This window comes from Megalobrama amblycephala, linkage group LG8 (genome assembly GCF_018812025.1).
Source record: "Megalobrama amblycephala isolate DHTTF-2021 linkage group LG8, ASM1881202v1, whole genome shotgun sequence".
Classification (NCBI taxonomy): Eukaryota; Metazoa; Chordata; class Actinopteri; order Cypriniformes; family Xenocyprididae; genus Megalobrama; species Megalobrama amblycephala.
The window spans coordinates 13,745,836-13,772,286 of record NC_063051.1 but is presented as its reverse complement, the minus strand read 5'-3'; the positions used below and the strand labels follow the sequence as shown (position 1 = coordinate 13,772,286).

Below are 26,451 nucleotides of genomic sequence, written 5' to 3'. Positions count from 1 at the left end.
AGTGCATGCATTTAACACAATACTATGCTTGCAAACACTATGCTGTTTCAAAGTCAGGCCAGTTTGTCTCTATATATACAGTATATAAACAATTATCAGCCAATTATCGAATATTATCGGCCGAAAATGGCATTTTTGGTTTTTGGCCGGAAAAGAGAAAAGCAGGCGAAAATATGAGCCAAAAACATATGCTGCCCTGCCCCTCAGAGCTCAACGCTCAAGTTTCACTCTATTTATTTATTGGCTTGTATATATATATATATATATATATATATATATATATATATATATAGATATAGATATAGATATAGATATATATATATATATATATATATATATATATATATATATATATATATATATATAAAAGAAACTTTTTTTTTTTTTTTAAGCATTCACGCACGGATCTCTTTTGAAATATAAGCAGTAATGCAGTTTGTTCTGTCCATTTAAACCCTTAAGACAAAACTGGCTGTGTTACATTACATTAATTTTGCGTCATAAAACCATACTGAGACGCACATGAGAAGTACATTAAACCACTTACACGGAGTCGCGCACAGCCACATACGTGAGCACTCTTCACAAACAAAGCGTCAGCATTTGAAATTGAAAGCAGCCTTCTGTAAATGAGTTTCATATTTTAAATATATAAGTCCACTGCATTCCAAACATCATAAATGATGCCTTTGTAGAGCATTTGTAAGGAAAATACCGACGGGCGAGACCGCGCACTGCATGTGTAACATCAAACAAAGCACGCGTCTCTTATGTGCAGTGAAGCCCGCAGATGTTGTTGTAATTCGCTTCAACCTTTCCGAACTTTAGGAAATATTATTTTACGGAAGATTCGAGTGGTGTATGTGTGAGAGGACATGGAAGCAAGCAGAACCCGGGTGTTTCTTAAGCACACTCAGCGTTTTTGTGCATCTGAATAAAAACTAAGCTGAAATTCTCAGAATCGTTGGAGAATCATGATGCATTGATGGATCAATTTTTTTCTCCCACCCCTAATAATTTTTTTTTTTAATAAAACAGATGGTTCTGGATGCTGATTTAGATAACAGGGACTAGATCACATTAAACAAATTTGCTAACTGTGTTAATATTTTTTTTTCAAGGGCATGATGTATTCTGAATATATTCATGACTTAAGAACATTGGTAAACAAAAAGCTCAATTTAGTATGGCCTCGCATGCTTTATGCTTAAAGGGATAATCCACCCAAAATGCAAAATCCCATCATCATTTACTAATCCTCATATCATTCAAAACATAAAAAAACAGATTAAGAACAAAAATATTTTGTGAAATGCCTCACTGTTATTTTTTTGCTCATACAATTGAAGACAATGGTGACTAACATTCAACAAAATTTCTTCTTTTCTGTTCCGGAGGAGAAAGTCATATAGGTTTGAAATGACATGAGGGTGAGTAAATGACAATTTTCATTTTTTGTTGAACTATCTCTTTTGTACCACCTACAATTAGCACAAATACAAGGGTGGAAATGGTTTGCTTTCAAACATAAGTACCTGCTGACTGACACTTCACTGATTGTAGGGCTTGATGATCTTGATGGAAGCTCAATTACCCCATCCATCTCTTCACTCTTTACCTTCAGCAGTGCAGAAACAAGAGGCTGGGGAGCGTTCTGAATGCTGTTGGGCGCACCTGTTGCAAAGACATGGAAGAAAGAATACATGTCAGTTATGTACACACCACTAGAATACAATCTTGAGTAAAAACCTAGTGAAATAACCCCCCTTGAAGTGTGTAAACATACTTGGCAATAAAGCTCTTTCTGATTTCTGATATTGTTAATGGGGACAACCATAAGCTTGTTTTTGTTATTTTTGTTAATAAATCTCTCTCAAATAGATGTAGTCAGGGTTCAAAATTCCTCATCAAGGGCCAATTGTGAGTAAAAATTGGTCTTGGTCAGTTAAAAAATGTGTTACTTGTCATTTGTGTCACAGCAAAAGCCACACTAAAAAAGGTCTGTGCTTCTTGCCACAAATAAATAACTACATTTAAGACAGTGGATGTATCAATACACACCCTATATAATGTGTTTTTGATAAATACAGTTTGATGTTTTTGGAAAATGATGAAAAGGGTATTGTTGTTATAATGATCAGCACGCCTCCGAATTCTATTTTTACACAGTCTTTACTAGAGAACTGACAATTCCAAAATCAATTGCAACTAATCTGATTGTGCTGGCACTGACTGATAAAGAGATTACCAATCCAGACTGCCAAGTCGTATATTTCTACACTGCAAACTGCTTATTGACTCTGAAGTCCACCTATAGAGCCATTAATGCTTTGGTGATGGCTGGTGCCTTATCATCAGAGTAGGCGATGGGGTCTACAGACTCTTGTTTTCTGCAATTGTCAAGGTGCCGCACAACAGTACTTAAGTTTCAAACAGTGTTTGTGTGTGTGAATGAAATGGGCAACTTCGAGTACAGTGGTTGTAGATTTGTTGTTTATGAACTCTTTATTTTCCCTTACATTTCATCAAGTCCTAAAACTAGATAAAGATAGTCTAAATCAAACAAATAACACAGAACATTGCATATTTTCACATGTTTATCAAGTAAAATAGTCCAAGATTCAATGTCTTTGCTGGAAAAAGTATGTTAACCTGTGCCTTGGGAGGAGTAATAATGCAACCAAATGCTTCCATAAACTTTGGATAGGTCCTGCACATCAGATTAGAGTAATTTTGGTCCATTCCTCCATAGTGCACAATATACCAATACTACTAAAAATTAAATACTACTAAAATTTAAAGCACTTTCTAATTTTATTGTTTGTAATTTGCATCTTTGCTCATTTTTAATAACAAAGAGAAAATAAAATACTTATATTTTGATATAAAAATCACAAAAAAACCTCATTGTGAGATTTTGTTCATATCACCCACCACTATCCACCTGTTCAGAACTGTGAAAGGTTAGCAAATGTTAACATGATTGGTAATGTGATTGTTGCAAATAGTAACATTTTTGAGCATAATCTGAAAAGAAACTGAGAATAATGGGACCTTTGGAGTCTGTCTCTTCTGTTGACTTCCCCTCTTGTTTGATCTGTGCTCTCTTGGACGTCTCCAGACGACCTCTGACCTGGGCAATCAAACGGGAAAATTCGCTACTATGCTGCTTCCCTAAGAAAAAGAATAAAAAAGACAGAAAAGTAAAGTGTTTAGTATTAATTTCAACTATTTTATCAATTAGTATAAGAAATTAAGGAGTAAGTTCATTTTTAATCAAATTCTGAATCTTGAAAAATAAGCATTCTATATTACAATGAATATTTCAGGAGTCAAAGCATATTATTAGATTTTGATGAAAGATTAATTAAAACCTTTTTTTTTTTTTTTTTTTTTTTGCAATAATGTGACTTGTTTATTATGTAACGTTTTTAACCTGGAATATTCCTTTAAATAATACCAAATTATTATTAAATTATTACATAGTCAAAATGAACTAATAATAATAAAAAGACTTAACAGGAAAATCTGAACACAACTTGTACTGAAAAATGATGAAGATTATACTTCAATCTTAGCTTTATCTTCTAACAGAATGAATCCTGCAATGGTAAAGAAAAACAAACAGTAACTCAGTAACTCTAAGCGCTGGCATACCCAGGCAGACCATGACAAATGTAGTGGCGAAAACCATCAGAAGCAGATGAAAGGTCATATGGCCTGGTTTTAAAATCATATCAGCCAAAAGACCCAAGAACAGATCAGCTGAAATAATGACGACTGAAGAACAGCGAGAGAAATATCCAGAGATCCAGCACAGTTCGCTATCACAGAAGCACATCGCTTTTAAACAACAGCAGACCCTGACATGCATCTGTGTTTGATTTTGTTACAGCATATGAATCCTGTTTCTAGTATATTTGATATAACAGAATAGGCCAAAGGGTTGAATTGATCATATTTGCATTCTATCCATAGCACACATGTATAAGGTTATCAACGCTAAGGATTTTTTCTACATGCCCAAAAACTACTAGCCTAACTAACATCAATCTCAAATATTACTCAATCCAAATTAAACAGCCAGTAATAATATAAGAACAAACAATAGCAATAGCACAAATAAAGACAACAGAACAAACATACAAAAGAAATGAACAGAGCTTTTCAGGATTTTCAGGTAGGTCCATCAGTAGTTTTCAGGTAGGCTACAGAAATTCAAATGTAAAAAAAAGAAATCAAATGTAAAATAACACTGCATAGTCTTTATTGTAAAAATTAAATGTAGTTTAATCCTTAAAGTTACAAACGATATTCAGTCAAGAGCAATGTGATATTTTTTCTGTCCTTTGTTGTTTGATTAACATTAAAAACACAGACAGCAGCAGAAATATTAGGCCACTGTCACTTTTAGAGCTAATGCCCAGATTAAATAAAGTGTTACAGAAGTTTTTTATTTCTCAACTATTTACGTTCACTTAAGACATAACCTACTGTGTTTGCGAGGATACTCGCAAAGATGGCCATTTTGACGTAATTTTGTGCAAATTTGTCCATGCATGCGCAAGACGATGTGAAAGAGAAATCAGTTCAGTACTTGTGCGCCGTCTAAAACTCAGCTTTCTCGGCGCGCGTCCCAGATATGCACAAAAAACTTCTCAAAATGCACAAGTACTGAATTTACTTCACTTTCACATCTTCTAGCGCTTGAACATTTAAACTGGCAAGGCTTAAAAACACATGTAAATGATAGACTTTCGTGACTATGCAGCACTGGCCCGACATCCCGACCGTCGTTCATGCTGGCCCCAGGCCATTGGGCAATCCTTACTGTCGAGCCCTGCATTTGTGAAATCAAGTTAATGCATGTATAAGTGTAAGTATAAGTGTCCATTTTTAGACATTAAAACTGAAAAATGAGCAACATTACTTATATAGTGTTATCTTAACCATACTGTTACTCACTGAAAACACTAGAACATGGCCTCTAATCTCAATTATGTGCATTAGTCATGGGCTTTGTGGCAAGGCAGCCTGATATTTATTCTAATACTTCATACTGCAACAGCTGAAATTCCATTTTGGCAATTCCATTAGAAACCCTGTTTAATGATTTAGACCCCATTTAGTTTTCATTCTTCAAAATTTGTGAAAAAAAAAAAAAAAAAAACTTGTAATTTGTCTTTTTTTGAACTTTTTAAAATGTTTTGAGCATTTGTACATTGTGTATTTTTAATATATTATATGTAGTAATATGTAGTGTGCTGTACCATGCTGTTGATTAACTGATGTTTTGCTGTTGCACTGCAATTTCCTTCACAGAATCAATAAAAGTATCTAATATCTTAAATGCTGTACAGGATGCAGACCTTAATAAAGTTTTAACCCAAGCCATGCCACCCGCCAGCTGTATCTGATCTGTCTCTTCTTGCACAAGTCATTCTTACGTTGAAGACACTTAGTAAAGAATGAAATCGGACCCTTCTTCCAGAGCCAACACCATTTTATATTGTGATAACATTGTCATATCAAACAGACAGTTCTTTCTTATAGCTTTCTCCTGCCATTTCAGACCTCCTTGGGTGCAGGAAAAAAAAAAAAAAAAAAAAAACTTAACAGCAGATCTTGAATTTAACAGGTTTTCCTATTTGATCATAGTCTACATTAAAATAAGAACGTGTTGTGAACATCTTGAAACAATTACTAAGAAGTGGGTGAAGTGTTACAAGACATGCAATGTCTAAATATTCCTTCTCATACTCAAGTCACATTGCGTCATACTCACTTATAAAAGAAATCGGAGGTTTCTTCATGGAAGACTAAAGTTATTTACTATGGAAAAAAGCAGGATCAAATCTGATACTGGCCAGTCACCCGACAAGCTCGAGTTTAGTATCTTTGTGTATCTATATTATAACACTCACATAAAGATAAAGAAAAATGATTACAAATGTAATGACTAGCAGAACTCACATCTATATACAATATTATAATGTACAGACTAAACTGAGACATCAGAATCATTCAACAAATAAACCTCTCAATGCAACACATATGTGCCAAAATTCAAAACGCCATGTACAAGAAAACAGATCACTGCTCTGTTCCTTTTCATTCACTCATTTCTGACAGACATAGTGGAGATGGTTGGATTGAATCTGGGTAAATAAAACATAATGATATATGTATATGCATTTTCAAGAGAGAGAAAAAATGTGGTTCCTTGTAAACATACAGATCCAAGGGGAAAGCACATGAAAAATTTAAATTACGTTTCCCTATTCCTATGGTGTTTACACATTAAATTTTTAAGGATGTCATCATTGTCAATCAGGGTTTGAATGGCAAACACAGTAAATTAGTGATTAAATTTTGTTTAATAGAAAAAAAATTATAATAATTTTTTTGAGTTGTACATTATTTCTAACCATTTATACTAAGTCAGAATTTTTAATTTTGCAAGTGGCCGACAACCTTTTCAAGGTTGACGTGATTGAAGAAATATTTTCATTGATATTTGCGCTGTTGCTTAAGGGTGAACTTTTGTTTCATTATCTAAGATGTACCTGTTGTATAGAAAAGCTAGATTTCTGAGTGTGTGTCTTATTCACCCCGTGTCATTTCCCCATTCATCGGACACTCCATGAGGCTGGTGAATCATCAAGCCCTTTTGATGATTAATCAAGAGTTTATCTCAGCACGGCTCTATTTATAGAACCCCTCTGTGCTGTGCATCAATATTTCAACATCCTGTCTCAGACATCACAGTCTGGCTTCTCTAATCGCAAGGTGGCTTTAATCTTTTCCTGCTAAGTCAATTTTACATGACAAATATGGACCATGTTTTCACACTTTGTGAAAATTACACCAATCCACTTTAAATGGCTTTGTTTCTAATGTTGGCCTCTGGGAGGAGGTTGTTAGGGTAAGTGGCTTTTCATTACGGCAGAGACGCCATTAGGACTAGCAGCTGTAACCTGTGCATGTCAAATAGAGACATGGTTTGAGCACTAGGGACTAAACCTTAGAGTTGAAGTTTACACAACATTAGGAAATGTGAAGATATGTGAGGATAAACATTCATATTAAACAATTAAAGCAATAGTTCCCTCTCAAAATGAAAAGTCTGACATCATTTATGGACCCTCAAGTCGTTCCAAACCTGTATGTCTTACTTTCTTCGATGGAACCCAAAATCAGAATTGTACTGGTCTCTTTTCAATGTCATTAGTCCCTATACAGACTGAGGAATTTATTCAAGCTTTAATAAATAAATAAACGAGAAGTGTCATAAAATGGTCCATAAGACTTGTGAACTTTATTTCAAGTCTTCTGAAGTCATACGATAGCTTTGTGTGAGGAACAGACCAATGTTTTTCAATGATAATTATCTTCTCTATTAGGCTATTAACTGCTACAACTGGATCAAGTCAGCCTAATTGTGAATTAATCTTTCAGATCAGTTTTGTGAAGCATATCAACCAAATGAAAGAAATGATCTGACTTAAAATAATGATTTAATTCACAAAATGATGCAAGCCACTTTTATAATACTTTTATGGCGCTTTTTCCTTTTTGTAGCTTGAAAGCATCAGCCCTCATTCATGCACAGAGAAAAATAAATCAGGTTTGGAACAAAATGAACGATTTGAATTGTATTCCATTAAAACAACACAAAACACTTGACACAAACTAACTTACAACTAGGGGTGAGAGGAGGGAGGGAAAAAAAAAAAAAAGAGGAGAAGAGGAGAAAAAAAAAGAAAGAAAAAAGAAAAAAAAAAAAAAAAATCGATCCATCGCGATTCTCTCTCCAAAGATTCTGGATCGATTCAGAAATTCTCAGAATCGATTCTGAGCTTAGTTTTTAACCAGATGTGCCGTGACACTGAATGAGCTTTTGAAACACAAACGCCTATATTCTGCTTGCTTCCAATTCCTCACACACATACACCACTCGAACCTTCTGTAAAATAATTTGGACCCACTTTATATTAAGTGGCCTTAACTGCTATGTACTTACATTTAAATTAATCATTTGATACAATGCACTTATTGTGTACATACATGTTTTTACATTGTACTTATATTTTAAAACACCTGCATGTAATTAGATCTAATTAATTTCTGTAATTACATTTATAATTGCACTGTTGACCCATCCCTTAACCGTTACCCCTATCCTTAAACCTACCCATACCACCAAAGCTTTCCCTAACCTTACCCGTATCCACCTCAATAGCTGAAAATGTGTTTTGCAATTCAATATGAACCCAATAAGTACATTGTACTTATTTTTTGATGTAAGTACATAGTAGTTAAGGCCACTTAATATAAAGTGGGACCAATAATTTTTCATAAAGTTCGAAAGCGAATTACAAGGACATTCGCGGGCTTCATTGCGCAGGATGCGCTGTGAGAGACTAGCGCTTCGTTTGATGTTACATTAGCAGTGCGCGGTCTCGCCCGTGGGTATTTACTTTACAAATGCTCTACGAAGTCATCAATTATGTCATTTGGAATGCAGTGGACATATTTAGAATATGTGGCTGTGCGCGACTCAGTGTAAGTGGTTCATGTACTTGCATCTCAAAATGGTTTTATGACGCAAAATTAATGTAGGGACTAAACACAGCCAGTTATGTCTTAAGGGATTAAACGGACAGGACAAACCATTACTTCTTATATTTCAAAAGAGATCCGTGCGTGAATGCAGCTTATTAAATCTCCAGCTGTCTATGATATCATAGTAACAATCAAACAACAGTAAAAATCTTTCATAGTTCTTGAATGGAAAACGTTCAGATAATCTTAAATACTGAAAGCATTCTTTGTTTAGGCTATTGCTTGTAATATGTTTATTTGCTCCTCTTTATTATTTGCTACTTGCTTGTATGTTTTGAAGTAATTAGTTTAAAATTATAAACATACAATTGTTTTAATTTGTTCAATTTGTAATTGTTTTAAAAAGTACTTATAATTACTTATGTAAGGATATGTATATGTAAGGATTTTAAGATTTTCAAGTCAGTAAACTAATTAATAAGAGAGAAAAAAAGTAGATCAAGAATCTTTTTGAATCGGATCGTGACTCCCAGAATCGGAATTGCATCGGATCTTGAGGTGACTAAAGATTCCCACCCCTACTTACAACCATAAGGCAGCATAAAAGTAAGCCCTCTCAACAGAAGTCCATTAAACGGTGGACAGTATCTTTAAAGCTTGGAGCCCATTGTCTGATTTTTTTTGGTCTACGCATTCTGAGCTGGGTCACTAAGGCAGATTGGAACCTTTAATGAGGTAAGATCGATCTTGGGACCCTGTTGGTATTGTCGTATTGATCACCACCTTCTTCTCCAACCCCTCAAGGGATCTTTCTGCCTTACTCTCTCACTCCCTCATACACACACTCAGATGCCTAGTGAACTTGGAGTCACAAAAGGCAATGGTTTCTGGAAAACATTTTGGCTGAGAACTACTGAGGATAACTGAAGCGAGATTATTTATATCGAAATCAACAGGAGAGAAACTTAAAATTGAAAGCGTGCGGCTCTATTCAAGATGTAGCTAAATCTGTTTTCAGTTAAGAAATCTCTGCACCACAGTTCTGCATAGAGTCCAAACTGCACCTGAACAAGAAGATCTAATATATATATGGGGTGGAAACGGAAATTGCAAATGCCCTTTCAGAGCACACTGATGATACATGGGCATTACATTAAAGCAGCAAAACAGAAAAGGAATTTTTGATGATTACGATCACAGCTGTGCCTTCAATCTGACAGCCATTTTCTGCCCAGAAACTCACTGTAGCATACACACTAACACTTCTTTAATGTAATTACACAGTATTTTTTTGCAAACGGCTTTGAATGTAGCCTAATGAGACTTTAATAGCAGGATTTTCTTTCTGTCCTGACTGTCTGGGTCAGTTAAAGAATACAAATGACAATCTAATCATTACCGACGTAAGTGCAATGATTCAAATGTGTATAATCTATTTTTTGCATTAAAACTTAAAAAAAAGAATAAGAAATTGTCAATTTTTTCTGACCAAAATTAATTAATGGCAGAACTGAACTATGCCTTCTCATCAAAGACTTAGTGTACACTATACACATTAAGTAATAACAAGAACGGCTTAAAAGATTCACCCCAAACACTGTTAAAATAGTGTGCTGGAGCCACATGAAAAAAACATATGCAAACATCCTTAGCTGATAATTAGCTGCAAAATACAGAATGCATATGCTCAGTCAACCTTGAGGTAGGGGAAAGTAGTCAATGTTATTCAGTACATATATCAAACAGACATTTTTATTTTATAATGCACAGGACAAGCAGGAGAATGAATCTGACCCTGTTGTGACATCACTCAAACATTATTTTCCAACAGTGCAAGGACAGCGCATCCTCTACACCTCCAAACTGACAAGAGCAACAGTCTCATTTATTCAATGTCAGTTTTTATAAGTCAGGACTTACGGTACTTTGAGTGTAACTCCTCAATTTCTTCAGTTGTCTGATTCTTTGTAGTGACGATTACCTGTCAAACACAAAACATTATGAGAAAAAAAGAAAAAAAAAATCTAAAAGCTAAAGTTATTTCAATATGACTGCAACTGATTTGATTCCCAACAAACTTAACAGAAATACATAGACACTCACACTTATACATATACTGTATATACAGTGCTTAAATATATTACACCACTAATCATAATAAAGAGAAAAAACAAATATTTTAGGAATCTGTCAAAATCTTGTTTAAAACTAATTACTTTATTGTCATTTATTAGATAAATAAACTGAAACAAGTAAATAGTCTTTATACATACATAACCAAAAATGACAAACCCAATTCCAAAAAAGTTGGGACACTGTACAAATTGTGAATAAAAAAGGAATGCAATAATTTACAAATCTCATAAACTTATATTTTATTCACAATAGAATATAGATAACATATCAAATGTTGAAAGTGAGACATTTTGAAATGTCATGCCAAATATTGGCTCATTTTGGATTTCATGAGAGCTACACATTCCAAAAAAGTTGGGACAGGTAGCAATAAGAGGCCGGAAAAGTTAAATGTACATATAAAGGAACAGCTGGAGGACCAATTTGCAACTTATTAGGTCAATTGGCAAAATTATTGGGTATAAAAAGAGCCTCTCAGAGTGGCAGTGTCTCTCAGAAATCAAGATGGGCAGAGGATCACCAATTCCCCCAATGCTGCAGCGAAAAATAGTGGTGCAATATCAGAAAAGAGTTTCTCAGAGAAAAATTGCAAAGAGTTTGAAGTTATCATCATCTACAGTGCATAATATCATCCAAAGATTCAGAGAATCTGGAGCAATCTCTGTGCGTAAGGGTCAAGGCCGGAAAACCATAATGGATGCCCGTGATCTTTGGGCCCTTAGACGGCACTGCATCACATCCAGGAATGCTACTGTAATGGAAATCACAACATGGGCTCAGGAATACTTCCAGAAAACATTTTCGGTGAACACAATCCACCGTGCCATTCGCCGTTGCCGGCTAAAACTCTATAGGTCAAAAAAGAAGCCATATCTAAACATGATCCAGAAGCGCAGGCGTTTTATCTGGGCCAAGGCTCATTTAAAATGGACTGTGGCAAAGTGGAAAACTGTTCTGTGGTCAGACTAATCAAAATTTGAAGTTCTTTTTGGAAAACTGGGATGCCATGTTATCTGGACTAAAGAGGACAAGGACACCCAAGTTGTTATCAGCGCTCAGTTCAGAAGCCTGCATCTCTGATGTTATGGGGTTGCATGAGTGCGTGTGGCATGGGCAGCTTACACATCTGGAAAGGCACCATCAATGCTGAAAGGTATATCCAAGTTCTAGAACAACATATGCTCCCATCCAGACGTCGGCTCTTTCAGGGAAGACCTTGCATTTAACAACATGACAATGCCAGACCACATACTGCATCAATTACAACATCATGGCTGCGTAGGAGGATCCGGGTACTGAAATGGACAGCCTGCAGTCCAGATCTTTCACCCATAGAAAACATTTGGCGCATCATAAAGAGGAAGATGCGACAAAGAAGACCTAAGACAGTTGAGCAACTAGAAGCCTGTATTAGACAAGAATGGGACAACATTCCTATTCCTAAACTTGAGCAACTTGTCTCCTCAGTCCCCAGACGTTTGCAGACTGTTATAAAAAGAAGAGGGGATGCCACACAGTGGTAAACATGGCCTTGTCCCAACTTTTTTGAGATGTACTGATGCCATGAAATTTAAAATCAACTTATTTTTCCCTTAAAATGATACATTTACTCAGTTTAAACATTTGATATGTCATCTATGTTGTATTCTGAATAAAATACTGAAATTTGAAACTTCCACATCATTGCATTCTGTTTTATTCACTTGTACAGTGTCCCAACTTTTTTGAAATTGGGTTTGTACATATTTTATTTTATATGGCATCCTTTAGTGCTGATAACAGCTTGCATTCTTGCTGGCATTTTTTTAATGTACTTTTCCACATTCTCTTTTATTGAATACCAAATAGTTTCTAGCTGTTCCCAAAGACATGCTTTTGATCAAAGTTTTGTGTGATCTATCTTTGAACCCATTAAATCACAACAATAATTCTATTTTAGCATTAGAAACACTACTGTGACTAAAGAGCTAACACATACTTGAGTGGATTAACCATTACAGAAACATAAAAAATTATTTTTGGTAATCTAAAATACTGTTAGTTTAGGGCAGCTGTAGCACAAACCTTACATTGGGTGGTGGCGTAATAAATGTTAAATGTATTTATTTGAAAGAAATTACAATCCATAGTAGTACATACAGGTTTTCGTTTACTGTCCAATTGATTCTTTAACCTCGCGTTGTTTTCAACTTCTTTGGCAATTTCTTCAGCTGTTAACAAAAGAAAAAGCAAACAAATTGACTATAAACTACAACCACATTTTCTGAAGACGTAAAAAATCCTCTCCAATACATACAGCATCTATTTCTAGGTTTTCTTGCATTTTTTAAAGCACACAGGAGGAGGCTCATTTACAAATCATTCTTGATAACATGACCATCTGATTTCACACAAACTGGTAGCTTCCAAGAGTACTGTAATTCATCAGTTAAATCTGTCATTGTATATGACAAAAAGAAGTCCACAGGTAATGTGGAAAAAACACAAAGCACACTCAAACAAGTCCAGCTTTTAAACAGAAACCATGGTAACATGGGATGAATAAAAGAAAAATAGAAGGTTTCCTGTGAAACCTTTGACAGCTCAATGAAAAGAGATAAATTCAGCTCAGAAAGGGTCAGTGAGAAGCGAAGCAGTAACTCAAAGAAAACTTGAGGGATGAAACAACTGTATTTTTCCAGCAGCCCTGTCATCTTTCTGCTAGGGTCCCCCACAGGGTGACTAACTCCAGCATATAAATTACATTCCACCGCCTACAATCACTGGACAGAGAGAAACTGTACCCAGCTAAACTCTCTTTCACCAGCAATACAGGCTTGGCCACAGCATATAGCTGTCATTCATTGTCATGTTGAAACTCATTTACATGCAATCTTGACCATGTTTTTCACTGCCTAAAAAGGAATGTCTCACCATCCGGTTATTGTTCTCTGATCTTATACCTGATTTGGGGTTGAGTGAATCACACTGTGCATTATAGATGTGGGTGAATTCCTGGTGGCGTCGCACAAGCTGATCTCTGCTGCCTTGAGTGGACAGGTGGCATTCTTTAAGCATCTTCTTGAGCTTTGGAACCGTAATCAAAGTATACAACAACTTAGGCATCGCCTTACGCCTTCCACCACTGAAACACAAACACATGCACAAGTCCCAGGGTCATTTAGAGAAAAAAAATAGTGCTTAATATAATGAAAATTACACAGAAGAAAACTAGTTGTCAAAACAAATTTACAAACACAGTTACAAAAAAGATAAGACTTTAGAAACCAATGAAATGATTCAGTCATTGTACAATCTTGAATGTTTGATAATTCTTCCACTGAGTAGTAAAGTCCATTAACTGTGGGCTATTGACCATTTCAGAGAAAGGCAGCAACTTGGCACATTAATATAAAATTCTTCTCAAGTACGGTAATAAGTGTGTGTATCAGCTGTTTTCATCGATTTCATCACATGCAAAACAATGCTAATTAGATGGAGAGTGACTGTTCAGGTCATAGCACAATTTTTTAAATTGGATTCAAGTCTGTGTCTAGAATACTGACTATAAACCCTTAACTTTACAGTTTTGATGTGTAGTTTGTGCAACTGTCATGTGACAAAGTAACTAACTCGTATCTCTGGCTGACTGAAACAGGTTCTCTCAAGGATTTGCATGCATTTGGCTTAATCCATTTTGGCCTTGATGCCAACAAACTTTCCAGTTCCACCATCTGAAAAAGAAATCCCACAAACCTGACACTGCCACCGAGGCAGATTAGGTGTTACCTGGTACTAGGTTGTATTTTTTGCCAAACATGGTGCTTTGCTTTTAGGCCAAAGAACTAAATTCTTGTCAAATCACAAAATGTACTACCAAAATGTTTCAGGGTTTGTCCCATGGCTTTTACGTGACTTAATGCTGGTCTTTCTCAGAAATGTCTTCCTCCTAGGCACTGTCCCAGAGATGAATCTCAAGTGATGAAGAGGTTGTTGCTAACAGGACAGTTTCTCTGATGTCAGCCAAATAGCTCTGCAACCCTGTCATTGTTTTGCTGGAATTCTCTGAAAAGCATTTGTCTGGTTGCTCAGTTTGTCAGGATGGCATGATCCTAGTTGGCAGTATTGCTATTTACTTGTTTATTAGTCTTTCTTATCTTTATATGGGTCATATCATAAATTATTTTATATGTCCCTGACAGAGGAAATGCGTCACATCTATAATGAAAGGAAAAAGTGGCATGTCTATGAAACAGGCCTGTAAATTGCCTGAAAAACACATTGCCTTTCAGGCTATTTCTATTTCTATTTCTATTTTATCTGTTATCTTATTTGCCATGATATATACAGTACAGTCCAAAAGTTTGGAACCACTAAGATTTTTAATGTTTTTAAAAGAAGTTTCGTCTGCTCACCAAGGCTACATTTAGTTAATTAAAAATACAGTAAAAAACAGTAATATTGTGAAATATTATTACAATTTAAAATAACTGTTTTCTATTTTAATATATTTCACCAAGTAATTAATTCCTGTGATGGCAAAGCTGAATTTTCAGCATCATTACTCCAGTCTTCAGTGTCACATGATCCTTCAGAAATCATTCTAATATGCTGATCTGCTGCTCAAGAAACATTTAATGTGTACAATTGTACAAAATATTTGTGTACAATATTTTTTTTCAGGATTATTTGATGAATAGAAAGATCAAAAGAACAGTGTTTATCTGAAATCTAATCTTTTGTAACATTATAAATGTCTTTACTGCCACTTTTCATTGATTTAATGCATCCTTGCTGAATAAAAGTATTCATTTCTTTAATTTCTTTTCCAAAAAATAAAAATAAAAATTCTTACTGACCCCAAACTTTTGAACGGTAGTGTATAATGCTACAGAAGCTTTGTATTTCAGATAAATGCTGTTATTTTGAACTTTCTATTCATCAAGGAATCCTGAAAAAAAAAAAAAAGTACACAACTGTTTTCAACATTGAAAATAATCATAAATGTTTATTGAGCAGCAAATCAGCATATTAGAATGATTTCTGAAGGATCATGTGACACTGAAGACTGGAGTAACGATGCTGAAAATTCAGCTTTGCATCACAGGAATAAATTACTTTGTCAAATATATTTAAATAGTACACAGTTATTTTAAATTGTAATAATATTTCACAATATTACGGTTTTTTACTGTATTTTTAATTAAATAAATGTAGCCTTGGTGAGCAGACGAAACTTCTTTTAAAAACATTAAAAATCTTAGTGGTTCCAAACTTTTGGACTGTACTGTATATATCTTTGATATATAGTTTTTATACATGTCCTTACCTGATGGGCTGATTCACAAGATAGTATTACTCAAATTTAATTATGACTAACACAGCAATATTTCTTTGTTCTCAATTAAACTGCATACAACTGCCTTTAAAAAGGTGTAGTGATTAAAGGGACAGTCCACCCAAAAATGAAAATCTTGTCATTATTTTCTCACCCTCATGTCATTCCAAACCTGTATGACTGACTTCCTTTTGTGGAAATTTTGGGAGGGGATTTTTTTTCTCTGTGTTTTTTGATCATTCAATGAAAGTCAATGTTCTTCAAAAATATCTTTTGTGTTACTTAGAAAAAAGAAAATCATTAAGGTTTGACATGAGGGTGAATTATTACTTGTATTTAATACTTAATATCAGGTATAAGTATCAGACCCAACACTATTACACAAAAATATAGACAGATAAGCATGAAAGGGTACACATTTCATTCATCTCTGTAGCATTAGTATGTCAGGATGGGCTTAAGGCCACAGGAGTGCTGACACACACCCTCATTCATCACGTTACCCTCAAGGTGTCCAGTAAATGAAATCACCCTTTCTGTCAATCAGACATACACACCAAATGTCTGCCCTTCAGAATGTCCCTCAGGTGGAAAAAGGGGTGGCTTAGTAGCAGGGAGGGATGGAGACATGCTATAATCTATAGTAAAAAGTTATTTAATAAGGATTGAATCCGTTCTTTAACCACCATCTTAAGTACTATTCGGCTACTTTTAAAGTGGCCATTATTATTCCCCACAGAACAATGTTATCTTAAATTTAACTATCTATTCAAGAAAAGTTTTTTTCCAGCAATCAGTTTATTTGTTATACTTCATCCAACTAACTCAGACACATGCATAAAAGGGAAAAAATGGGTTGAATGGGGTCTCTGATTAGGTAGAAAAATAAACAAGTCTAAGAATGCTAAGCTTGATGGACAACTTGGCAAATAATTTGTACAACAAAAGCACAATTTACTTGAAGAAAAGTGAATTACATTATGTAATACAGAAATTATTTCAGCTCCACTTATTGGATAAATGGTGTTTCAAGATATTTGAAATGTTTCGCCGTTTGCATCAATCCTCTTGTCCACATTTGCTACATTGAGTGTTTGGATTCTTTTGAAAGCATTTTCGTTTGCAAAAATGAACAATATCTTGCCCTATTATGTCTGAAATGCAAGTTATTCAGTATTCATTTGTTTGTTTTTTGTAGAACTACTGCACAAAAACTGACAATTCTGAATTTGAATAACAGCAGGTAAATTAGCAGCATCCATTTTCTAGAAAATCACGAAATGTGTCCTGCAGTCAAAGACAGACAAGACAATTTGCTCCATCAAACTTTACATAGTGCTATGCATTATAGGGTAAATATTCTCCATACCTTCTCAATCCCTCTTTCTTATCATCTCGGCTCAAGCACATATCCAGATGTTTATTAATGTGCTGTTCAGGCACACACACACCACAGACAGGACATTCCACTGCAAAAAAAAAAAATATTGAAAACTATTGCTTATTCAAAAAAGTACAATTAGGCAAAGCACAAATACAAAGTGCCATTAAAATCTAAAAAAAAAAGATTAAAAGATATATATAATGCACTTACTGTGAGGAAAACAAATCAATGCATTATAGGGCAAACCATTATCAATAAAAATTACCCTTAAAAAAAAAAAAAAAAACACCATACACAGTCAAAAATTACAGTGAATTAGCCTGAAAAACATTTCCATAATCCATTATTTTCAACATTTAACTAATATGCATGTTTATACCTAACATACAATATAAATGCAATAAAATGGCATATGTGATGCTAGGTACCTTTAATCACTGGCTTAATGCTTTGTGATGTGGAAGGAATATCCATCTTCTCCTCTTTCACCATTCCAATTGTATTTTCCACACTTTCTTCCTTGAAGCTGCCTGGCTGTTGAACACACACCTCCATAGGTTCTGATTTTGGAGTCATGGGGGTCTTCTTTTGGAAAAAATGACTGAGGGTGTTTGCTTCCTTTTTGAGGCCCTTCTGTCTTGCTGCTTTGCCTTTGATCATCATAGCCGGGGTTTGAGGTGAAATAGGGGGTGATTCAAAATTTAAATGACACAACTTTTGCCTGGAGATGAGAAAAAGAAGGAGAGTTACAAACAATGTGTTAATAAAAGTGTGAATGCTAAGAATGGTATTGGAGTTTCTGGTTAACTCAGTGTTTTAATCAGATTGTGAAACATTAAATGAAATTTAAATACAGTAATGTAGTTTGCATGCTTGCATTGTGGCCAAGTTAACAAAAAATTTTAATTGTAAGTGGACACTTTATAAATACTTTGGACATTCAGAAATGGTTAGCATTCTATTAAGTGGGATTGTGCATTTACACTAGTGTACTAGTTTTTTAAAATGTTTTTAAAGGAAGTCTCTTATGCTCACCAGCTGCATTTATTTGATCAGTAATATAGTACAAACAGAAATATTGTGAAATATTACAATTTAATATTACAGTTTTACAACTATTTTACAACTATTTTAAAATGTAAATTATTCCTGTGATGGCAAGGCTGAATCTTCAGCATCATAACTCCAGTCTTTAGTGTCACATGACCTTTCAGAAAACATTCTAATATACTGATTTGGTGCTCAAGAAATATTTCTTATTATAGATGTTGAAAACAGTTGTGCTGCTTAATAGTTTTGCGGAAACAGTGATAAATTTTTTCATGACTCTTTGATTAACAAAGCTCAAAAAACAGCATTTATTTGAAACAGAAGTTGTAACAACATAAAAGTCTTTACTGTCACTTTTGATTAATTTAATGCACACTTTACTAATCCCAAAAAAAAACAGTTGTGTATACTGACTTTGTATTCAAAACAATTTTAACCCACATTTTTCAAATACATCATCAAAAAGGCAGTGCCCTGGCTTTGACTGGACTGAGTGGTTTATCCCACTTTTACAGAGATAAAAGGGTCTTCCACATACTTTGGGTCATGAGGTGTATGTGAGGGACATGCAATATGTAATAGCAAAAATTCACAACTCTTGAAGAACATAAAATGGGCCAAGGACAAAAAAAAAAGCTGTTTGAGCATCCTTCATCTGAGCCACTAAGGTGACAATTTGTCAGTAAAAAGTGTTTTTGACAGCAAAGCTGTGACTTTCTATACAATGTGTAAGCCATCGAATATCTCCCGTTCCCCACAGAGGGAGAGACGAAATAGTGAAAAATAATTTGAAGGGAGGACAGAAGGGCAGAAGGAACGAGAAGGAGAAAGGAGTACATAAAAGGAAGCGCGAGAGAGAGTGAATGCAGGAAAGCACCTGTCGGTTTCGCAATTCCAGTGGAAATGTGGAAAGCCAACAAACACAGTGAGTGGCTGTGAGGCCATTACTGAGCCATAAAGTGGAGTCAATGAGGTGTGCAAACGCCACTTTCCATATTGAAACGTTTTATTTCTCTTTGTCTGACCGATAGTCCACATATATGCACACAAAACTAAACACTTAAAAATTTGTGAAGAAAAGAAAATTGGTATTAAAAGTGCTTGTGACCATTTTTGGTCTAAATTAACATCTGAACATCAGTTGACATCAGTTTCCCTCCTTATATGTCAATGCTATTAAAAAAGATCTAACATCTCATCAAAACCCACAGACTAAAGCTAAAAAGGAAAATAAAATACAATCTTCACCCATTACCCTAAGAAAAAAAGGAGAGATACAGCCTCATTCCCCATCTTCCTGTTAAGCTAAAAATAAGATTTAATACATGCTCTGAAAGCTCAATTTACAGAATGGCACGGTGACTGAGGTTACTAAAAACTCACTATGTGGACCTATATCTCAACAGAATACCTCTGGCCCCTGGATGAATAAACAAATGTGTGTTTGTAGGTTATTTGCAAGAGTCAGTGGAGAGTAAATGAAAATGTCAAGAAAGATTGTAAAACAGCCTAAACAACAGGATTCAGGAAGGATGCACATTTTATGCACTGATTGTTGGCAAAATTAGGAAAATGTGTTTAAAGTATCTGAGAGTATATTGTGTAATATGTTCTTCTGAAACATCAATGTGTAAACATGTAAACATGTTGTTTATGTTATGTTAAGTCTTAGACAGCAGAGAAAAAAATGAAAAAAAATGAAAAAACGATGGTGGAAAATCTTTTTTTGGAGAAATTACTTTGACTAACATAATAAAGGGAATGCAGGCAAAAAATAAAATGCTAAAAAAAAATATGAAAAATGATTTGATCCCTTTAACTAATAAACAACAAACTATCCTAATTGTTTGGCCTTTCTTCAGTAATGCTTTTAAAAATCAATTGCGGTCTTGTACCTACAGGCATAACTATCCAAACAGCAGGACCATAAAAAGCAGGCCACAGAAAATCCTTTCTACTTTCAGTCCCCCAAAGCGCTTATGTGAATCCGGTAAGGCAAACAGAACACACCAAGAAAATTTATTGCTTTAGTGAACCAAATATGTTACATAATCACAAGTACATTACAGCTATAAAAAAAAGGACAAAGTAGTGGAAACGCAGTTTTGAAAAGGTTTATAAAGAATAGCCATAACTGAAGAGTACATTATCCTGGATTTAAAACCAAGTATATAAAAACTATATATGAACACAGCTCAAAAACTATGTTGTGGTCAACATTTTAACAAAGCCTACGAAGGCATTTAAATAAAGCTTTCCCAGTTTGAAAGTGAAATTTCAAAAAAAATTCAAAACTTGGATCTCTTTGGAAGCTCATTGATCTTCCAACAACAAGAGAAGGAAAAGTCAAAGGCAGTGAGCTTGCAACAGCAGTAGCTCAGAGGGGTCGATATTCAGACCTGGAAACGCAAGGCTAATTGCACTCATTGAGACCAAGGAGGTCTATAATATAGGTAAAAAAAAAAATAAATAAAAAAATTAGCATTCCCATTCAACTCATTGACAGTTTCCCAGCTCACGCGGGACAGTGGACGATTTGAAATCTTTGCTAATGGGTGCTCAGCTTACCTGAGCCATGATTATTCCACTCATTCTCAAATATATATACAGTACAGTGCAAAAGTTTGGAACAACTAAGATTTTTAATGTTTTTAAAAGAAGTTTCGTCTGCTCACCAAGGCTACATTTATTTAATTAAAAATACGGTAAAAACAGTAATATTGTGAAATATTATTACAATTTAAAATAACTGTTTTCTATTTGAATATATTTCACAAAGTAATTTATTCCTGTAATGGCAAAGCTGAATTTTCAGCATCATCACTCCAGTCTTCAGTGTCATGATCCTTCAGAAATCATTCTAATATGCTGATCAAGAAACATTTAATGTGTACAATTGTACAAAATATTTGTGTACAATATTTTTTTTCAGGATTATTTGATGAATAGAAAGTTCAAAAGAACAGTGTTTATCTGAAATCTAATCTTTTGTAACATTATAAATGTCTTTACTGCCACTTTTGATTGATTTAATGCATCCTTGCTGAATAAAAGTATTCATTTCTTTAATTTCTTTTCAAAAAAATAAAAATAAAAATTCTTACTGACCCCAAACTTTTGAACGGTAGTGTATAATGCTACAGAAGCTTTGTATTTCAGATAAATGCTGTTCTTTTGAACTTTCTATTCATCAAGGAATCCTGAAAAAAAAAGTACACAACTGTTTTCAACATTGAAAATAATCATAAATGTTTATTGAGCAGCAAATCAGCATATTAGAATGATTTCTGAAGGATCATGTGACACTGAAGACTGGAGTAACGATGCTGAAAATTCAGCTTTGCATCACAGGAATAAATTACTTTGTCAAATATATTTAAATACTACACAGTTATTTTAAATTGTAATAATATTTCACAATATTACTGTTTTTTACTGTATTTTTAATTAAATAAATGTAGCCTTGGTGAGCAGACGAAACTTCTTTTAAAAAAATCTTAGTGGTTCCAAACTTTTGGACTCTAGTGTATATATATGTGTATATATATATGTATATATATTACACATATATATACACTAGAGTTGCACGATTCTGGAATCATGATCTTTTTCTTTAAAATAGAGAACACAATTCTCCCACTATTCCGAATAGACAACTAAACAAAATAACATGTAATTTACTAAAGGTTCCAACATACTAATTGCTGCAGTCAATGTAAATTTTGGCCCTCTAGTGTTTAAAAAGCAAAAATGCATACATTTGCAGAAGATCATTCTCTAATAATTGCATAAATTATTTCATATTTGTACGCTCAGGAGAACTTCTCACGAATAACCTCCGCCTAATTCACAACACATACATATGCGCATGAATTTGTTCTTAATCTCATTCTAATGATAGTGAATTTGGAGTATTCTGAAAGAGTGGACGTGTACACAAGATTAGTCATTTGCATAAAACACACACAATTTCTCCATTTAAGGGCTTTCAGCATGACTTTTCCTTTACAGCCTTTCATCACTCTCGTCAAACATATGCCGCTCTCTGCAGACGTGCTCGATTCTCGCCAGATCCTCAAGCAATGCCAAGTGTGCGCTATTCTCAAAACCAGTTCAAACACAACAAACACATTTTATACAGACCGAGATTACAGACCTCAGATTAGCCAGCTGTACATACACGTACATACACGTATTATTCAGAGAAACCTAACAGCTGAAGCTATAATGCAGCTTTTCTTACTCTTTCACTGTATATTAAGATGAAATTAAATTGTATTATTTATTAGTTTTATTATAATTTTATATAATATATGTTAAGATAAAATATAAAACTTCTTAACACAATTTTAAGTCTGCACAGACAAAGTTGCTTTTGCGTATGTGTGGTTTCAGTTGTTGCTACATTTTTTGGTAAATTTAGAATAAATTTTAGACAAAAGTTTTTGGTGAATCGAGATCTTTTATAATGTAATACTATGTACACATATATGAATGTAATAAATCACAAAAAGATATTCTACCCAACATACACTAACCAAAGAAATGGTAAAAAAAAAAAAAAAAAAAAAACGCTATATCTATACCAAAGGCCTTAATAACCCTGTCCTAAAAGATGACACATGCCTTTGACATCATCACTCTGAGAAAACAGGAAATTAAAACACTGTCCCATAAGGAACCGCTCTCTTCACCCCGATGGCCATCTGTAACTCCACCGTCCAACTATATTAGGTACACTCTCAGGCAAACAACACAGAGGAGATTGATGACACCTAGAGAGACTGAATTAAAAGCCAATATTGCAAATAAAATCTACTGTGCACTCTGGCTATTCACTACCTTGCACTTTTAAACTTGATGCGAGGTACATATGTTGGAAAAGTCTTACTACAGGATAGTAGGTTTAACAATATTAATTATATTAAAAAAAACATTCCTTGTCAGTTTCTTTGTAATACATTGTAAGACTTTATGTCTGTAATATTGTATGTCTGTATGTCCACAGTCTGAGAACTTAAGACTCTTTGAAGAGAAACATGGCCAAGCAGCTTCCTTCAGTCCTGCAGCAGGTGAAGTATGCCAAAGATATAGACCTGAATATTGAAAATAAAATCCCACTTGATTGTTAAAGGAAATCCACTATGTCATGGGAGACTAGGACGTTAGGGCAAATGAATTACATATTCAAGTTAGTCACGAGAATGTGAACCATATAAGAAAATGCATTCAATAAAGCACCAGAATTAATTCTAAAATAAATCTCTTAATTCTAATAAATAGCTGATTTTCTGATACCTTCAGGCAAGTTAATAAACTTTAAAGTCTCCTTTCATTAATGGATTTAGAGTTACAATGTCACAAATAGTTGTTTCATGCACATGGCAGAACTGAAGCATATGATTGATATATAAACTTAGAAAGAACATTTTTGGTGCCAATTCACACAAACTTCTGTGATCAAACATATTTTGAGACAGTCAATCAGCATGTCTGGGACTTAATAGCAGAATCTAAATCAATGTTACAAAGACAAAGAAATAAGAATGGTATTCATTAGATTATGTAGTTTTAAAGGCATGTATTATTTATAGTAGTTTAATTACAATTTTTTTTTTTTTTTTTTTTTAAATCACTCATTGGATTCCATTCGTAGTCATGTCTACCAACATATTCCAATATCAGGAGTCTCTCCATATATGCAGTGACATGCACCATATTCAACCTTTACCTTCTGAGATTAAATCCTTGAGCAAACGAAGACTGAGTATGAGCTCTCACTCTGTCCATATATCAAAAACGGACTAACTTCCCAGGTATTTTCCATTCAATTTGAAGTAATTAATTTTTCCTGTTCAGTTTTATCACTACCCACTAATGAACCCTCAACTGACTTTATATCAGACTAATATTCAGGCCCACACATAATTTGCAGTTGTAGAACTCCTCAGAAATTAATCGTAAATAATTCACAGAGCGATCGGCATTCTTGTTTGTATAAAAAAATATATATTTTTAAAGAGTTTTACCATGTTTAAACCACTTCGGTAAAATTGGTTTTATATTCGCACATTCGGACTTCTGATAAATTCAGACTTTCCAATAAATGTGCAATAAATTAATGTTTGCGAATTTTAAAGGTGATAAAGAGGATCTTTTCATCGACTGAGAAACCAAAGACTGTTAATGAGTTTTTGAAATGAGCGCATGCGTAAGAACAACCCCCCCCTCCTTTCGAGGGAACGCCTCCCAAAACTCGTGCACGTTTACCACCGGCATTTGCTGTATCGTGTTTGTGGATTCATTATGTCGGACTCACCGCAGATAACTCATAATCTGCAGTTGTTACTCCTGTCTCCGGATAAAAACATCGCATGCGGCGCCTGTGGAGTGTGGAAAGTTACTGGAGCGCGCAGCCACGCTCGTCTCTCACAAGGAACGTCATGGCAGTGATTGACAAGCCAGAGGGCCAATCCGCGCACGTCTCTCACAAGGAATGTCACGGCAGTGATTGACAAGCCAGAGGGCCAATCGTTTACCGAAGTGTTTAAACCCATTTAGCATAATTCCAGATGTACCCCATAACATTGCAAAATGCAAAAAAAAGGTCTTCAGGAGAGACCCACTTACATCATCTAAATAAAAAATCAGCACAAAATACTTGTATTTTAAAAAGAAATAAATTTTACCTTGCTGCTTGGAAGCTCTGAACTAAGTCATCTAATAATCTGTTGTTCCTCAGGTCTTGTTCTGTTGATGGCTGCAAGGAGAGTTGAACTAATATTATTGGAAGCTCTTTACTGAAAATATTAACTTAAATTTATTAAATTATTACAGACAGACAGACATGATTATTTAATTTTTTTTTTTTTTTTTTTACATTTTTTACATGACTCACCATATTACAAACAGGACACAACAACTTATAGGAGAGAAACTTCCGTATGCACAGAGAACAAACTGTTAGAACACCAAAAAGAAAAGAAGCAATGCTTTAGTATCTTGCTTAGAGAAATTATTTCAATTAAAACATCAAATGAATATAAACTGAACTGTAAAAGTGATATACGTACAGTTGTGTGAACACTGGGTCATCATGGTGATGTTGAGACACTCAAAGCAGATAGGACATCGGAGGAGAGTGTCTATGTCCTAATACACATAAGAATATACAAGATCTGATGTCAAATAAACCTGCATATCTCGATTTATGACTACTGGATATCTATGACACTCTGCTGTGTGACATGTTTTTAATGATGTACAAAAACATGCAATGCAATTTATTCTGTTCAATTTCAGGGAAGCAGTTGGCATAAAACATAACAGAACATGAGCACAGTGGTGTGTTAAATCTAGAAAACAACAACCACTGAAGACGTCGTATAACGAAGTAAAAACGTCGAATTTGGGTTAATATTCTCTGTCGGATGTGTTAGAGCTCGAGACTGCTGCCGTGCAATTTTCTTAAACACATATGAGCGGCAAATAACACATTGGTAGCGGATAGTCTTGTTTTAACTGCAGAGCTAAACAAAGTTGAACATCTGAACGTACTTTGAGACATGACAGGTTCGGCGGGAAGTCCACTTCATTTAGCTGAGCCATTCTATGCAAATTCCTGTTCTGTTATTAGCTTTAGTAAGATTTAAAAAAACAGAAAAATTAATTAGAACTCTAGCTCTCTAGACAGCAACAATAAACTCCCGCGCATCGCTAAACACTTCCTACAATAGCGTCACTTCCGGTTGAATCATGTAACGTCAGTATCACGCGTTTACAAAAATACCATGGTAACCATTAAAGTAATTATGGTATTTTGACAGAAACTTTGACTGCCATGATGATTTTACTAAGGAAGGCACACTTGCATTAATTATGACAACCTCAGTCAAGATTTTTTTTTCTTTTTCTTTTTACACTTTTTTGTTCAGATGTCAACTTGAGTGGACAGAATGCATTTTTGGTTTTAACTGAAGAGATACTGTATTAAACATAA

General features: G+C 34.5%; 1 protein-coding gene across 3 annotated transcripts in view; it reads right to left on the bottom strand.

Annotated features, from left to right (window-relative positions):
- rad18 (RAD18 E3 ubiquitin protein ligase) overlaps positions 1-26,451 on the bottom strand; it is a 66,760-nt gene that overhangs the window by 20,128 nt on the left and 20,181 nt on the right. For 2 of the 3 annotated variants that reach the window (XM_048199534.1, XM_048199536.1), the window contains exons 3-12: positions 25,526-25,604; positions 25,351-25,412; positions 25,142-25,212; positions 17,831-18,123; positions 17,388-17,487; positions 13,644-13,825; positions 12,841-12,911; positions 10,486-10,546; positions 3,055-3,174; positions 1,536-1,674 (exon numbers count right to left, since the gene is read on the bottom strand). In XM_048199534.1, coding sequence (XP_048055491.1) covers positions 1,536-1,674; positions 3,055-3,174; positions 10,486-10,546; positions 12,841-12,911; positions 13,644-13,825; positions 17,388-17,487; positions 17,831-18,123; positions 25,142-25,212; positions 25,351-25,412; positions 25,526-25,604 — 1,178 coding nt within the window. Of the gene's footprint in view, positions 1-1,535; positions 1,675-3,054; positions 3,175-10,485; positions 10,547-12,840; positions 12,912-13,643; positions 13,826-17,387; positions 17,488-17,830; positions 18,124-25,141; positions 25,213-25,350; positions 25,413-25,525; positions 25,605-26,009; positions 26,209-26,451 lie in introns of those variants that run through there. The other variant, XM_048199535.1, reaches the window with a different exon arrangement.